This window comes from Miniopterus schreibersii, assembly GCF_964146895.1.
Source record: "Miniopterus schreibersii genome assembly, chromosome: 15".
Taxonomy (NCBI): domain Eukaryota; kingdom Metazoa; phylum Chordata; class Mammalia; order Chiroptera; family Miniopteridae; genus Miniopterus; species Miniopterus schreibersii.
In genome coordinates, this window is record NC_138115.1 from 32,883,465 (window position 1) to 32,900,054 (window position 16,590).

General features: G+C 48.4%; 1 protein-coding gene across 2 annotated transcripts in view; it reads right to left on the bottom strand.

Moving 5' to 3' along the window:
• COLQ (collagen like tail subunit of asymmetric acetylcholinesterase) overlaps nt 1-16,590 on the bottom strand; it is a 240,151-nt gene that overhangs the window by 200,593 nt on the left and 22,968 nt on the right. For both annotated transcript variants that reach the window (XM_081159835.1, XM_081159836.1), the window contains exons 2-10: nt 16,318-16,430; nt 15,071-15,172; nt 13,486-13,530; nt 13,136-13,162; nt 11,389-11,460; nt 9,566-9,628; nt 9,051-9,077; nt 8,369-8,413; nt 7,855-7,890 (exon numbers count right to left, since the gene is read on the bottom strand). In XM_081159835.1, coding sequence (XP_081015961.1) covers nt 7,855-7,890; nt 8,369-8,413; nt 9,051-9,077; nt 9,566-9,628; nt 11,389-11,460; nt 13,136-13,162; nt 13,486-13,530; nt 15,071-15,172; nt 16,318-16,430 — 530 coding nt within the window. The remainder of the gene's footprint in view (nt 1-7,854; nt 7,891-8,368; nt 8,414-9,050; nt 9,078-9,565; nt 9,629-11,388; nt 11,461-13,135; nt 13,163-13,485; nt 13,531-15,070; nt 15,173-16,317; nt 16,431-16,590) is intronic.

A 16,590-nucleotide genomic window follows, 5' to 3' on the forward strand; every position in this document is an offset into this window, starting at 1 on the left:
GGTTAGGGTTACGTTGAGGGCTAGGGTTAGAGAGACGGTTCGCTTTCGGATGGGACCTAGGGTTATTGTTATGTTGAGGGCTAGGGTTAGAGAGACGGTTCGGGTTCGGATGGGACCTAGGGTTAGGGTTATGTGGAGGGCTAGGGTTAGAGAGACGGTTCAGGCCTGGATGGGACCTAGGGTTAGGGTTATGTTGAGGGCTAGGGATAGAGAGACTGTTCGGGTTCGGATGGGACCTAGGGTTAGGGTTATGTGGAGGGCTAGGGTTAGAGAGACGGTTCGGGTTCGGATGGCACCTAGGGTTAGGGTTATGTGGAGGGCTAGGGTTAGAGAGACGGTTCGGGTCTGGATGGGACCTAGGGTTAAGGTTATGTTGAGGGCTAGCGTTAGAGAGACCGTTTGGGCCTGGATGGGACCAAGGGTTAGGGTTATGTTGAGGGCAAGGATTATAGAGACGGTTCGGGTTCGGATGGGACCTAGGGTTAGGGTTATGTTGAGGGCTAGGGTTAGAGAGACGGTTAGGGTATGGATGGGACCTAGGGTTAGGGTTATGTTGAGGGCTAGGGTTAGAGAGACGGTTCGGGTTCGAATGGGACCTAGGGTTAGGGTTATGTTGAGGGCTAGGGTTAGAGAGTCGGTTCGGGCCTGGATGGGACCTAGGGTTAGGATTATGTTGAGGGCTAGGGTTCGAGAGACGGTTCGGGTTCGAATGGGACCTAGGGTTGGGGTTATGTTGAGGGCTAGGGTTAGAGAGACGGTTCCGGCCTGGATGGGACCTAGGGTTAGGGTTATGTTGAGTGCTAGGGTTAGAGTGATGGTTCGGGTCTGGATTGGACCTAGGGTTAGGGTTATGTTGAGGGCTAGGTTTAGAGAGACGGTTCGGGTCTGGATGGGAGCTAGGGTTAGGGTTATGTTGAGGGCTAGGGTTAGAGGGACGTTTCGGGCGTGGAAGGGACCTAGGGTTAAGGTTATGTTGAGGGCTAGGTTTAGAGAGACGGTTCGGGTCTGGATGGGACCTAGGGTTAGGGTTATGTTGAGGGCTAGGGTTAGAGAGACGGTTCGGGCCTGGATGGGACCTAGGGTTAGGATTATGTTGAGGGCTAGGGTTCGAGAGACGGTTCGGGTTCGGATGGTACCTAGGGTTAGGGTTATGTTGAGGGCTTGGGTTAGAGAGACGTTTCCGGCCTGGATGGGACCTAGGGTTAGGGTTATGTTGAGGGCTAGGGTTAGAGTGATGGTTCGGGTCTGGATGGGACCTAGGGTTAGGGTTATGTTGAGGGCTAGGGTTAGAGAGACGATTCGGGTCTGGATGGGAGCTAGGGTTAGGGTTATGTTGAGGGCTAGGGTTAGAGGGACGTTTCGGGCCTGGAAGGGACCTAGGGTTAAGGTTATGTTGAGGGCTAGGGTTAGAGAGACGGTTCGGGCCTGGATGGGACCTAGGGTTAGGGTTATGTTGAGGGCTAGGGTTAGAGAGACGGTTCGGGTTCAGATGGGACCTAGGGTTAGGGTTATGTTGAGGGCTAGTGTTAGAGAGAGTTCGGGTCTGGATGGGACCTACGGTTAGGGTTATATTGAGCCCTAGGTTTAGAGAGACGGTTGGGGCCTGGAAGGGACCTAGGGTTAGGGTTATGTTGAGGGCTAGTGTTAGAGAGACGGTTAGGGTTCGGATGGGACCTAGGGTTAGGGTTATGTGGAGGGCTAGGGTTAGAGAGACGGTTCGGGTTTGGATGGGACCTAGGGTTAGGGTTATGTGGAGGGCTAGGGTTAGAGAGACGGTTCGGGTCTGGATGGGACCTAGGGTTAGGGTTATGTTGAAGGCTAGGGTTAGAGAGACGGTTCGGGCCTGGAAGGGACCTAGGGTTAGGGTTATGTTGAGGGCTAGTGTTAGAGAGACGGTTAGGGTTCGGATGGGACCTAGGGTTAGGGTTATGTGGAGGGCTAGGGTTAGAGAGACGGTTCGGGTTTGGATGGGACCTAGGGTTAGGGTTATGTGGAGGGCTAGGGTTAGAGAGACGGTTCGGGTCTGGATGGGACCTAGGGTTAGGGTTATGTTGAAGGCTAGGGTTAGAGAGACGGTTCGGGCCTGGAAGGGACCTAGGGTTAGGGTTATGTTGAAGGCTAGGGTTAGAGAGACGGTTAGGGTTCGGATGGGACCTAGGGTTAGGGTTATGTGGAGGGCTAGGGTTAGAGAGACGGTTCGGGTTCGAGTGGGACCTAGGGTTAGGGTTATGTGGAGGGCTAGGGTTAGAGAGACAGTTCGGGTCTGGATGGGACCTAGGGTTAGGGTTATGTTGAAGGCTAGGGTTAGAGAGACGGTTAGGGTTCGGATGGGACCTAGGGTTAGGGTTATGTTGAGGGCTAGGATTAGAGAGACGGTTAGGGTATGGATGGACCTAGGGTTAGGGTTATGTTGAGGGCTAGGGTTAGAGAGACGGTTCGGGTTCGAGTGGGACCTAGGGTTAGGGTTATGTTGAGTGCTAGGGTTCGAGAGTCGGTTCGGGTTTGGATGGGACCTAGGGTTAGGGTTATGTTGAGGGCTATGGTTAGAGAGACGGTTCGGGTCTGGATGGGACCTAGGGTTAGGGTTAAGTTGAGGGCTAGTGTTAGAGAGACGGTTAGGGTTCGGATGGGACCTAGGGTTAGGGTTATGTTGAGGGCTAGAGTTAGAGAGACGGTTAGGGTTCGGATGGGACCTAGGGTTAGGGTTATGTTGAGGGCTAGGGTTAGAGAGAAGGTTAGGGTATGGATGGGACCTAGGGTTAGGGTTATGTTGAGGGCTAGGGTTAGAGAGACGGTTCGGGTTCGAATGGAACCTAGGGTTAGGGTTATGTTGAGTGCTAGGGTTCGAGAGTCGGTTCGGGTTTGGATGGGACCTAGGGTTAGGGTTATGTTGAGGGCTATGGTTAGAGAGACGGTTCCGGCCTGAATGGGACCTAGGGTTAGGGTTATGTTGAGTGCTAGGGTTAGAGTGATGGTTCGGGTCTGGATGGGACCTAGGGTTAGGGTTATGTTGAGGGCTAGGGTTAGAGAGACGGTTCGGGTCTGGATGGGAGCTAGGGTTAGGGTTATGTTGAGGGCTAGGGTTAGAGGGACGTTTCGGGCCTGGAAGGGACCTAGGGTTAAGGTTATGTTGAGGGCTAGGGTTAGAGAGAAGGTTCGGGCCTGGATGGGACCTAGGGTTAGGGTTATGTTGAGTGCTAGGGTTAGAGAGACGGTTCCGGACAGGATGTGACCTAGGCTTAGGGTTATGTTGAGGGCTAGGGTTAGACAGACGGTTCGGGTTCGGATGGGAAGTAGGATTAGGGTTATGTTGAGGGCTAGGGTTAGAGAGACGGTTCGGGTTCGGATGGGACCTAGGAATAGGGTTATGTTGAGGGCTAGGGTTAGAGAGACGGTTCAGGTTCGGATGGGACCTAGGGTTAGGGTTATGTTGAGGGCTAGGGTTAGACAGACGGTTCGGGTTCGGATGGGAAGTAGGGTTAGGGTTATGTGGAGCCCTAGGGTTAGAGAGACGGTTCAGGTTCGGATGGGACCTAGGGATAGGGTTATGTTGAGGGCTAGGGTTAGAGAGACGGTCGGGTCTGGATGGGACCTAGGGTTAGGGTTATGTTGAGGGCTAGGGTTAGAGAGACGGTTCGGGTTCAGATGGGACCTAGGTTTAGCGTTATGTTGAGGGCTAGGGTTAGAGAGATGGTTCCGGTCTGGATGGGACCTAGGGTTAGGGTTATGTTGAGGGCTAGGGTTAGAGAGACGTTTCTGGCCTGGATGGGACCGAGGGTTAGGGTCATGTTGATTGCTAGGGTTAGAGAGACGGTTCGGGTTCGGATGGGACCTAAGGTTAAGGTTATGTTGAGGGCTAGGGTTAGAGAGACGGTTCGGGTTCGGATGGGACCTAGTATTAGGGTTATGTTGAGGGCTAGGTTTAGAGAAATGGTTCGGGTTCGGATGGGACCTAGGGTTAGGGTTATGTTGACGGCTAGGGTTAGAGAGAAGGTTCGGGCCTGGATGGTACCGAGGGTTAGGGTTATGTTGAGGGCTACGGTTAGAGAGACGGTTCGGGTTCGGATGGGACCTAGGGTTAGGGTTATGTTGAGGGCTAGGGTTAGAGAGACGGTTCGGGTCTGGATGGGACCTAGGGTTAGGGTTATGTTGAGGGCTAGGGTTAGAGAGGTGATTCGGTTTCGGATGGGACCTAGAGTTAGGGGTATTTTTGGGCTAGGGTTAGAGAGACGGTTCGGGCCTGGAAGGGACCCAGGGTTAGGGTTATGTTGAGGGCTAGGGTTAGAGAGACGGTTCGGGTTCGGAAGGGACCTAGGGTTAGGGTTATTTTGAGGGCTAGGTTAGAGAGACGGTTCGGGCCTGGAAGGGACCTAGGGTTAGGGTTATGTTGAGGGCTAGGGTTAGAGCGACGGTTCGGGCCTGGATGGGACCTAGGGTTTAGGGTTATGTTGAGGGCTAGGCTTAGAGAGACGGTTCGGGCCTGGATGGGACCTAGGGTTAGGGTTATGTTTAGGGTTGGGTTCAGAGAGATGGTTAGGGTTAGGATTCGACCTAGGGATAGGGTTATGTTGAGGGCTAGGGTTAGAGAGATGGTTAGGGTTAGGATTCGACCTATGCTTATGGTTATTTTGAGGGCTAGGGTTAGATAGATCGTTATGGTTACGATTCGACCTAGGATTAGTGTTACGTTTAGGGCTAGGTTTAGGAAGATGGCTATGGTTAGGATTTGACCTAGGTTTAGGGTTAAGTTGAGGGCTAGGCTTAGAGAGTTTGTTAGGTTTAGGATTAGACCTATGGTTAGGGTATTGTTGAGGGCTAGGTTTAGAGAGATGGTTAGGGTTCTGATTTTACCTTGGGTTAGGGTTATTTTGAGGGCTAGGGTTAGGACATGGTTCGGGTTAGGATGAGACCTAGGGTTAGGGTTATGTTGTGTGCTAGGTTTAGAGAGATGTTTAGGGTTAGGATTCCACCAAGGTTTAGGGTTAGTTTGCGGGCGGTGGTTAGTGTGATGGTTAGGGTTAGGATTAGACCTAGGGTTAGGTTTATGTTGTGGGCTAGGGTTAAAGAGATTTTTAGGGTTCAGATTAAACCTACAGTGTGGGTTATGTTGAGGGTTAGGGTTCGAGTGATGATTAGGTTCGGTTTATACCTAGGGTTAGTTTCATGTTTAGGACTAGGGTTAGAGAGATTGTTAGGGTTAAGATTAGACCTAAGGTTAGGGTCTTGTTGAGGGTTAAGTTTAGCGATATGCTTATGGTTATTACTAGACCTAGTGTTATGGTTATGTTGAGGATTAGGGTTAGGGAGATGGTTACTGTTAGGATTTGGTCTAGGGTTAGTGTTATGTTTAGGGTTAGGTTTAGGAGGATGTATGACCCTATGTACAGGTCATCAGGAGCAGAAGCTTTCCACAGATGATGGATGTCGCAATTGTGTCCAGGGGTCACGCATTTTCGTGTCCCATATCACCATCCAGAATGGCCAACTTGGGAGGCTACCATATTCCTGTCACACTTGTGGTTGTGGCACTAAACATGTAGAGTAAAATGCTTTCTCTTTTCATTGAAATTTTTTGTATTGTTTTGTTTTGTTTTTAGCACAAATTCAAATCTATGGGTTTTTGATGATTGGACACAATTCTGACAACCATCATCTGTGGGAAGCTTCTGGTCATGTGATGACCTGTACATAGGGTAATACATCTCCCCACTCTTCTTTAAGAACTGGTTTTTGTTCCAGCTCACTTCCATCTTATTTAGATGAAAACTCTTTGTGGGGAGAGATGCTCCAGCACATGTTCAAATACTAGATATAATTATTGTAAACACATAGAAAGGAATATCAACAATATTGCTAATTGAAAAGCCTTATTTTGAAGTATCAGAACCAAATGCGCCAACTGCAGAATTCTATAGTTTAAGGCCAACCTTTGGTAAAACCCATTTCTCCATTTTAGTTTCTCTCCTGCCTCTCCTTGTGGTCTTCTAGGATTCCAGGCCCTCTTGCTGTTTCTTTGGGTCATGAACCAAAGGGCATGTTCCCACCTCCAGTAACCCCTCTACAGCCCAGAATGCACCACCAACAAGACAGGTTTAGCAGTAGCAACCACGAGAGTTTCTGTTAGTCATGAAGAGCTGTCCAGAGACTCAGAGAAAACAAACACACAGAGGACTTTTCACATGGAGGCTAGAGGAGATGTAACACATGGAAAATTCCAGGGAACACCAATATACATTAAGTATCAAGCAGAAACCTCTGAAATTATCTGTCAGCTCAGCCAATGTGATGAATTTGTCCCAACCCAAACTACCAACACCTTGCCTCACCAAAAATTAACTTAAACCTATGATTCCTTTCCAATTCCCATATCCTTTGGGATACTAGGCAGTGAGTGAGCATAAGAGGATAGATGGATTCTATGTGGCCATTGAGATGTTTGCACAATTTTTCTTGGCTATTTAGAAGGGGCAGAGGGGTGTCTTGTTTGGCTGGGAGAAAACAGCAGCATAAGCGGCGTAACTTTGTTTTAAAAAGACTGTCAGAAGGAAGTGTGGCCCTTCTCTTCATCAACTGGAAGCAGCCAGTAATTTCTTGATCTAATTTCTCTCCTCTGACCTAATTAAGGTTATCATATCAGCTCTGTGTTAAAACAGCCGGCCATGGAAGGGGAAAAGAACTCCTGACTGCCAGTCTAGTAAATGGAGCAGAGACCAGAGAAGCTGTCATCTTTCATTTTACAGTCATGGATTATTCTTTGATGTTCACTGTTGCACTGAAGGAAAACCTAGCCTAAATATTTTCAAATAAAATCATATTTTCTCTTTTAACATTTTCTTTAATTTGCTTATTACTTAATCTATTTTTTTTTAATTTTCTAAATATGTTTCTATTGATTTCAGAGAGAGGAAGGGGGAGAGAGAGATATAAACATCAATGATGAGAGAAAGTCATTGATCAGCTGCCTCTTGCACATCCCCCACTGGGGATCAAGCCTGAAACCCGGGCTTGTGCCTGACCGGGAATCGAGCTCCTGGATCCTAGGTCAACACTCAACCACTGAGCCACACTGTCCCGGCTATTTAATCCATTTTTAACCTGAAACCCCATCTAGGGTAGCAGAAAACATTTTTTGATAATTTAAGGCAGTGATAAATTATAATAAATTAATGTAGATGATTGAACTTATTTAAATATGTTCTACTGACTGGAGAAAAGTTTTTAAAAAATTCTGTCAGTCAATTGTCACCCTCACAGTTTTTGTCCTATCTGACATCACCTTATTCTTATTTACTGAACATTTTTTCTTTAAGTCAACTGATTTAACTCCTTTTTATTAAGCCTTGTCCCAAAGCAAGATATTTACGAAATCCCACTAAATATTTAACTATTTAAATAAAAAGTTTATCAAATGAAAAATGTTTGCTAACACCCAGCTCAAGTAACTCCGCCTACCTGTAGCAGTACGTGTGTCACCCTGAAGACGTGCCGAGCTGGGTGTAGTTGGCAGTGGCCATAGATGCCGGCGCCTCGCCCTGGGGCCTTGACACTGCGGCTCAGGCCCGGGCCCCTCGTCATAAAGCTCTCTGCCTGTGAACTTCACTCCAGCCCTCTACGGCTCAGCACATGCAAAGGAGGGCCTCTATTCATCCAGCCTTCCACTGAGCAGGAGGGGTCTCAGGCCCTCCCGCCGCCCCCTCACCAACAGGTTCACAACTTGCTCCCCTTCCAAACCAGAACCTTCTATGGAAGCGAGACCCACTTTCCCTGCCTGATGAACACAGGTACACCTATTTTTGTTGTCTTTGGATGGTCTATTTTTTTTACTTTAATTTTTTACTACTCATAGGTACTTACTTTCTGCCCCAACATTCCAGGAAATCCTGGGAAACCCTGTGAAGAGAACAACAAATATAGTGATTGCCTCTGAAAGAATGCTTGAAAAGGCCATGGAAGAGCTTAGTCAGCCATTTTCAAGTTAGAGTCCTGTCAGCCCCCCAGTCAGTCAGCCAGTCAGCCAGTCAGTCAGCCAGTCAGTCGGACAGTCACCCGATCAGACAGTTAGACAACCAGTCAGCCTGTCAGCCAGTCAGCCAGTAAGCCAGCCAGTCAGCCAGTCAGCCAGCAAGTCAGCAAGTGAGCAAGTCAGTCAGTCAGCCAGTCACCCGATCAGACAGTTAGACAACCAGTCAGCCAGTCAGCCAGTCAGCCAGCCGGTCAGCCAGTCAACCGGTCAGCCAGTCAATCAGTCAGCAAGTCAGCCAGTCAGCCAGCCAGCCAGCCAGTCAGCCAGCCAGTCAGCCCACAAGATGAGGGTGGGCAGGGCCACCACTTTCGTTGTAGTTGATTATTTCTATCCAACAGCCATTACCTTTTCTCCTTTGGGACCCAAGTCACCCCTTTCACCTCTGGATCCCTAAGAGAAAACCACCAGAGAGAGTCCATGAGTTCATACCATGGGAGAGAAATTGGAACATTTGAAACTAAAAGCTCCCTAAGTCAATACCCTCATTTCGCAGGCAAAGAAACAGGCTCCGAGATTAAGAGACCTTCCCAGGGAAGAAATGCTTTGGGATTTACCTTCTATTTGGACCCCAAATACCTCCTGCATCAATAAAGGACAACTTACAGAAAAGTCTGGGTCCCAAATCCTCTCCCATCCTATAGGAAATGTGTCCCCCGGTTCCGGCTGGGTTTTTGGTTTTGCTTTTTGACAGATGAGAAGTTGTGTGGGGAAGCTTAGTCTAAAGACACATGTGCCAACTTCCTCCAGCACACCGTGCAAGCTGCGTCCATTGTCCACCTGGCACAGCTTCGGTGCTCATCTGCTCCATGTAAGGGGCCTCTGCCGCCACTGGGAGCTCCTCCCTAAGCTGTCTGTCCGGCCTCAGGGATCCCCTCACTTCTCTCTCAGCCCACTGATAAAAGATGGGGGAATATGAGGCATGGTCACTGTAGTCACTGATTGAAGAGAGACCTGGGCCCACCCTCACTGACCCCGGAGCCAATAACCCACACCAGGCTCTGGGAAGCTGAGAGAGAGAAGCACTAACCTTTTCCCCTCTGGATCCGGGGTAGCCCTAAAAAAAAGCAGAAGGTAAGTTTAAAATCAGGACCTTTGGGTTCGTTTCAAGAGTGGATGGAATCCCTGAATGTGGTGGGGAGGTGTGTCCCATTGTACTGCAAGTTTTAGTGGGGGTTGCAACATTTAATACAAAGAAGACCCTGTGGATTGTGTTCATGCCAGGCCTAAAAAGAACATTGTTTTTCTTACCACCACCCTCCCCAAAGGCCTGAACAAAGATTTCCACCTGTATTCTTGTCCAGAGGCTTGACCCTTGCTGCCCAGGAGAAGAGTAGGGATGGCATCTCTATGCCCCTGCGTCCCAGCCCTGATGTCTCCCTAAGGCTGGTAAAGACAAGCACCCTGGCATCGGGCTGTCCAACATCTGTGACACTGCCTGGCCCAGGACAGCAGCCACACCCACTTCCCATCTTTGTAGGTAACAGCTGCTCAAGAGCCTTATTGAGAAGATCTGGGAACATCCATCTGAACCAACACACTGACCTTGGAGCCCATTGGTCCTCTTGACCCTGGTAAGCCCATCAGACCTAGGTCACCTTTTTCACCCTGTGGGAATCAGAAGAAGAGGGGGAAAGACCTATAGTGACATTTCCTAGAGAAACTGAACCAGGAAGTCATGGGCAAGATCAGAAAGGAACTGGGGATACTGGGGCTGATTATCAATCTGAGGACACTAAATGCTCCCTTGCTTACTCCCAGGAGCCCAAAGCTCCATACTCCACACTTCATTCTGGAATTTGAGATTAAATATGAAATGAAATTCCCAAGGCAGAGCAGATCTCCAAAACTAAATTCTCACTAAGGTGCTGTAATGGAATAACGCTTGATCATTTCCTAGAGAAGGTTGTAAAAGGATGGGAGGTGGAGGTGGGGAGAACACGGGGTACTGGGGCCCCAGAGGATTTGTCAGCACCAAAAACACTTCACCTGCTTTACTCTTTGCATAGGGTGGATCTTTCAGACATTTCCATATACTCTCACCCTAGAGTTGCAACCAAGTAGAGTGAACATCAGCCTCTGGGTGTGTACGATGAAGGCAGGGAGCTAAGACTCATGGGTGAGCTCTGTTGCCCCTCAGAATCATTTGCAGTTGGAACTTTCAGCACCCTCTGTGTTAAGAAACTATACCAGTGCTAGCTAGTAGAAATACAAGGTGAGCCACATACTTCATTTTAAATTTTTTAGAAGTCACATAAAAATAGGTGAAATTGATGTTAACAATATATTTATTTACTGTAATTAATTAAATCTAATTATCATTTCAACATGTAGTCAATATAAAAAGTACTAATGAGATATTTTACATTCTATTTTTCATAAATATTTGAAATCTGTTGTGCATTGTACATTTAAACAACGTCTCAATTCAGGAGCTAAATTTTCATCCAAAATACATGAAGTGTATTTAGAGTTCATAAAATGTATAGTTGAAAAAGAAGATTCACATACTCAACATGTGATTCCCATACTCACACTTAAATGTTTTCAAATAACTGAGTTAAGTAAAAGTTTTAAGATTCAAACTTAGTGAAAATGCAAAGGTCAGTTCCTCAGTTGCACTAGCCACATTTCAAGGGTTCAATAACCAGATATGGCTAGTGGCTGCCATATTGGATGGCTCAGCTTTATACAAGCAGTTTTAAAAAAAATATCCTTGGGACTTTTCCTACAAGGACTGGGAATAGTTTTCTATTCCCTTACAAATTCTGCCCGTAAGTGAATCAGAGTAGATGGTGACATTCACCTGCCCAAGTCATGGCCTCTACACCTGAGTCTATGACCAAAGTGGGAAGAATGTGAACAAGGGCATGGGTGTGGGTGTGTTTGCTTTCCATAACCTGTCTGAAGAAGGGGATGTCATCAGCATTTGGTGATGCCTTGTGAATGCAGGGTTTCGGTTGTCCTGGTCCCCCAACGCTAATCCCCTCAACCCTCCACCTCTAGCCGGATCAGCATGACTCCCAACAGCTCTCCAGACACCCGCCCTCTTAGCCCATCCCAGGGAAACCAAAGAGCTGCAAGCTAACTCTCAGGACAAAGGAGAATCAGGCCCCTGTGAAAGAGGCCATCATCACATCAGCCCCTCATTTCTCCCCCTACAGGAGAGCTGTTACTGACCGAGGTCTTGCAGTCAAAGTGAAGGATGAAATACTTGAGGACGTCTGGGCAGTCCTTGTGCTCTCTTCTTCCTCCCCCTCTTGAGGAAGTGAGTGTCACTCACTGTGTGCCTGGGGTCAGGGGAGTTGCCATCTTCTCCCTTATGTTCGAAAGATACCCCATGAGCCCTGAAAGCACACCACACTTACCCTGGGTCCTTCAGGGCCAGGCCAGCCGACGGGCCCAGGCATGCCAGGAACACCCGGGGGGCCAGGTCTACCCTTCAAAGTCAAAGAACAAAAGTCAGGACAACTGGGTTTGTTTCCTTTCTTCCAGGAAACAAGATTTGTCTCGGGCTCAGAGGAGTATGGGGCCTCTATAGAATGGCCCTAGGACCCTCATCTCCAAAAACTGATGGCCAAAAAGTTGGATCACTTAGGCATAAGTGAAAGCCCTTGGTATGACATTGTGTCAATACACAAGATGTTATTCTACTGAAGAAATGAAAGGTGGCCGAGAAGGGATTCTAAACTTCTTAGTTTTTCCTTCTTTATCACCTCCACCCACCCACCCAAATGTCCCTACATTCCAATAGGATCTCCCCAAGGGTATGGTGTAAATGGCATAGGATTATGTTTGGAGAGCAGCAGCATTTGCTGTTGGTACTCTCTCCAGAACTTCTTCACATGCTCAGTGTGCCCATCCCCCAGGGCCTACCTTCTTTGCTGTAATAAGTCATTCCTGCAACCTACAACTGTGGTTGCAGTTTTTACTGCCCAGCTCCCCCAGGGACCCACGCTGAAAGAGGACATCACCTGATACCACTCCCACAGTGGGCTTCTTCCCCCGCCCCATCTGGATCCCCCTTCTCAGTCTCTTCTTGAGAGAGCTCCCTTAAAACTGGTTCACTTGCACATGGCACATGCCATCTCTGTCACTGCTTCTAAGGAACTCAACTTAAGCCTGGGGCTATGGAAGAGTAAGTCCTGAATGAAAGAGTCTGAGCAAGGTCTTGGGGGTCTATCTTGACCTCTGCAAACACTGGCTCATTTTAGTTAGCCCAGCAGAAGTTCAGCCCCTAAACCAAGGATCACAAATACTGCATGGGTACCAATTTCTACTCTTGCTTCTCATATCCATGGCACACATCACTAATTCATCATGGCCCTCATTAGTTCTGAGCATGGAGACCACACCAGAATCCTCTCCAGCCCAGCAGTTTGACTGACAACCACCGTGCCTTGACTGGAGTTGTCACCTGTGCCCTAAAGGGTGGTGACATTGCCTTGCAAAGGTCTGTTTGAAACTCTAATTGATAAGGAAAGTATTTGAATAAAACATTGAACCAAAAAAATTAGTAATTTATATTTACAACCATAGGCATCTTTCTTGGTCAAAGCTTTGTGCCTCCTTCTATCACCAAGACCTACAATTTCAGTGCCAGCGTCCATTGACCACAGCGAGTGGCTGCTGCTTTTCTTCTTCCTGACACTAATGAGAATCTTGATAACATGTATTTGGTTCACTCAGAGTCCCTGTGACCTAAAGTAACTCCCATTTATTTCAGCAAAAGCCAATTGTTTCTGTCTGTTTGGCACTTTATTCTCGTTTAATCTAATAGACAGTGAGAGTTATTTTGTGCCACTGGTTGGGTCCTTGGAGAGTTTCTCTGATGGATGGCAGGATGAGATGCTCTGAGGCTGGGGGAGCATTGGCCGAGCTTGGCAGCCTCTGGAAGAAGACTGAATGCATGGCAGTAGCAGGCTCCAGCTCCTAAGAGAAGGAGTGGGCAGAAAGAGAAAGGCTAATATTGTTATCATCAGGATGACTGTGCCACTACCATCCAATGGGTTGGACGCCACAGTAGTGCACTGCTGGTTCCCCACCCCGAGAAATGCACACACAGTCATACACGCACAGTTGCCCATGTAATGCTGACAGAAACACGGATCATACCTTCCTTCCTGGTCGGCCAAGCTCCCCCTATGGATGGAAAAGACAGGTAAGCGGAGGCTGCTTTGGAAGAGAAGTTCTGGAAGCAGAGGGCTTAGGAGGGCTGATGATTGGGCATGCCCATGTGGCTTGATGGCTTGGCCACTCACAGCAGCCCTGCCACATCAGTGGGCCCAGCCGGAATACACCAGTGGGATCCCACACCCGCAGCAGCAGCCCTGTCCTCAGGGAGCCCATCCTTATGCACTAAGGCACATGCCTTGAAATCTCAACCAGAAAATGCTCAGTGGAATCCTCAGAAAACAGGCTAGAATTACCAAGAAGAGGGGGACTAAGAGAGTAGTGGCTCATACCTTTTCTCCCTTTGGTCCTATCTTGCCTGGAAGCCCCGGTGGACCCTACACAACCAAGAAGCAAAGAAAGTATATATCAGACCAAGGTAGGACAGGTGGTGAGGGAGGCAGGAACGCGAGAAAACTCTTGGAACATGCCTCCAGCAACTCCATTCTCTATGCAGACTCAGGGCTTCAGAAACCCCATGAAGGACCCTCTTGTGCACACCAGCCCAGTCTCCTCTTCTGTGTTCTTCCTCTTCTAGCTTCTCTGAGCTGTGTTTCCAGTGGTCCCAAGGTTGCAATGCTCGTGTCTACTCTCTGTGAGTTTAATTTTCTCCCTGGAATTCTTGGGTTGCCTGAAACATCCTGAGTGCTTAGGGAGACCAACTGAAGAGACTTGAAGAAATGTTGTGTGCTGAAAACAAGAGGCTTCACTGCCTCTCCTATCTTTTCACTTGCTCTTACCAGATTACACCTTTGCACACAGGAGCAGCCAACTTAGAAATCCCCATGGTGGATCTATGGGTAGCAGGGGCAGCAAAAGTCTTCTGTTTTAAGACATTAAGAATGTGAGCAGGTAAATAGTGCATATTTTTGTCCCACTGCCCAGCCACAGGGGTGGGGCTGACACCAGCTCAGGGACCCATTGCACTAAGGCTTGGCACACCCACAGCAGAATACAGCTGCTTTCTGCTCATGCGTCTATGAAATGATCAGCTGGCTAATCTTTTCCAAATTTCCCAGTACAGCAGAGAGAAAATCCATCCACCCCACCCCACCCCCGCCCCAGGCTACCATTTTATCCCCAAGATCTGCAAGTGAGCACTCCTAACACAAAGCCAGTTTGAAATATGGTTTTATGAGACTCATCTAAATGACAAACAGCTCCCTCAGCCAGTGGTTCCAAAGCTTATCTGCACATTACAGTTCCCTGGGGATCTTTTAAAAGTCCCCAAGACCAGGCCACGCCCCAGACCAATTACACCACAATCTCAGCGAGAGGGGCACGATCATCAGGGATTTTTGAAGTTCCCAGGGGATTCTAATGTGCAGATAAGTTTGGAAACCACCATCTTTGGTTTGTTCTCCTTCTGTTTGGGGGAGGGGGAAGGTGGAGAGTTTTTGTTCATGTCTTTCTTTTTTTCCAAGCCTCAGTTTTTTTCATTTCTTAAAATGTGCTGGTGGAACTGTTTCACCAGGGTTGTGCTCTAGGTCCCATTTTCCTTCACTTTGCTGCACTGAGAGCAGGTACCTCTGGGTCCACTGATGGGGTCGATGGCCACAGAAGGGGCAACCCATTGTCATCAAGTGCTTGGTGGAAACTATAATAATAACCACACCATCTAAGCAGCATCTCATTTGGTCCCCCACCCTCAGTTCAGTACTGCATTTATCCCCATTGCATGGGTGAGGAAACCAAGACTGGGGGGCCAGAATTCACCCAAAGGACCTGTGTTCTAGTCATGTGGCTCTGGAGCTGGAGGTGAGCCAGAGAAGGAAAAAAAGCCCCCATATCACATTAAAATGGGCATCTCTGAGAGGCTTCACTGCTCTGAGCAGAAGACAGCAGGAGAGGAGGAGAGGTCTTGTGGAATGCACCAACCTGGGGGCCAGGAGGCCCAGGGGAGCCGAGCGATCCTTGGGCGCACGGGGACTGTGTGGTCTCCAGTTCCAGGATGAGATTCTTCATGTCTGGGGAGAGAAGCTTCAATGCAAAGCAATAAAGGGTCATAGGTCAGACTTGGGGGACAGAAGGAGGGTCACCACCCTGGACACAGACCTGCTCCATAGTCCAGTTCCCAAGTCTGGCGCTTCCCTGACACCCCAATGGGTGTCCCAAGAAGATGGCCTTCCTGGCCACCAGGGTCTGTTCTCTTATCTGCTCTTGAGACGCACCTGGTTTGAATGGATTACAGAGCTACAATGATGGGAGTTAGGAAGCTTATTTCAGGGGCCTCTATCCAATGTCTGGACAGCACTGTCCAAAGGAAATAAAATGTGAGCCACCAATGTGAGTCACATATGCAGTTTTAACATTTTTGGTAGCCACATTAAAAAAGTAAAAGGAAACAAGTGAAATTGATTTTAATAATATATTTTATTTAACCCAGTATACACCAAATATTATCATTTCAACACATATTCAATATTTAAAAGTTACTGATTAGGTATTTTACAGTCTTCTTTTCATACAAAGTCTTCACAATTCAGTGAGTATTTTATATGTGCAGCTCAACTCAAACTAGCATGTTAAAAGTACTTAACAGCCCATATGGCTAGCTGCTGTATTGGACAGCACAGGTTGAGTTTCTGGAAAGATCTGACACTCTCAAGTCCCTAGAATGCCCTGCCTCTTGTCTTCTAGGTCAGCTTCCCAAATCCTGCTCTTTCCTTTACCTTTTCCTCTCTTTCCCAATTCTGTTCCCTCTACAGGAGGCTACAGGAGGACCGTTTCCTGTGTCACTTCCCAAAAATGGTCTGTTAGATATGGCTGTGGAGGGAAAGTTCATAAATACTTGTAGGGAAGACAAACTAAAGGGGAAATTCCATATCTGAGCTGTTGATGGGAGCCCAGAAAGTTATCCATTCATCTCATTGTTTTGGGGAAGATGGGACACTTTGCCAAATCCAGTTCCCTGCTGAGAAGAATCCCCTCCACAACTTAGTCAAGGCAGAAACTGGAAAATGTCCATTCCAGGCTCCACCTGCTGTATGAGAGGAAGGGCCCGAATCCCTCAGAGAAGATCCTGGGGGGAGCTGACTTTGAGGGATGAAGGAGTGGGGCGGGGCAGCGTGGCGGGCACCGAGGAGCCCCCATTCCTGTTCCCTCACCTGTCCTCAGGTACTCACCGGACTTCGGCCCCCTCTGAAGAATGGTGGTGGGAACAGTGGGGGCGGAGGGGGTGTCAGCAGGCAGCATGTCTTGTGGCTGCCCCGCTTCTTCTGATCCAGGCCAGGAAGGGCTGTTTAGAGAAAACTGCTGCTCGTTAGCGTGGGGTCAGGTCTAGGGCCTCGGTCATGCCCACTGTGCCCAGGGAGACCCACGCTGCCACCCTGCATTTCCGAATCTGACTCCTACCAGTTAGGGGTGAGCACACCTCCTGTTTGCTGTTTGGCAGAGCC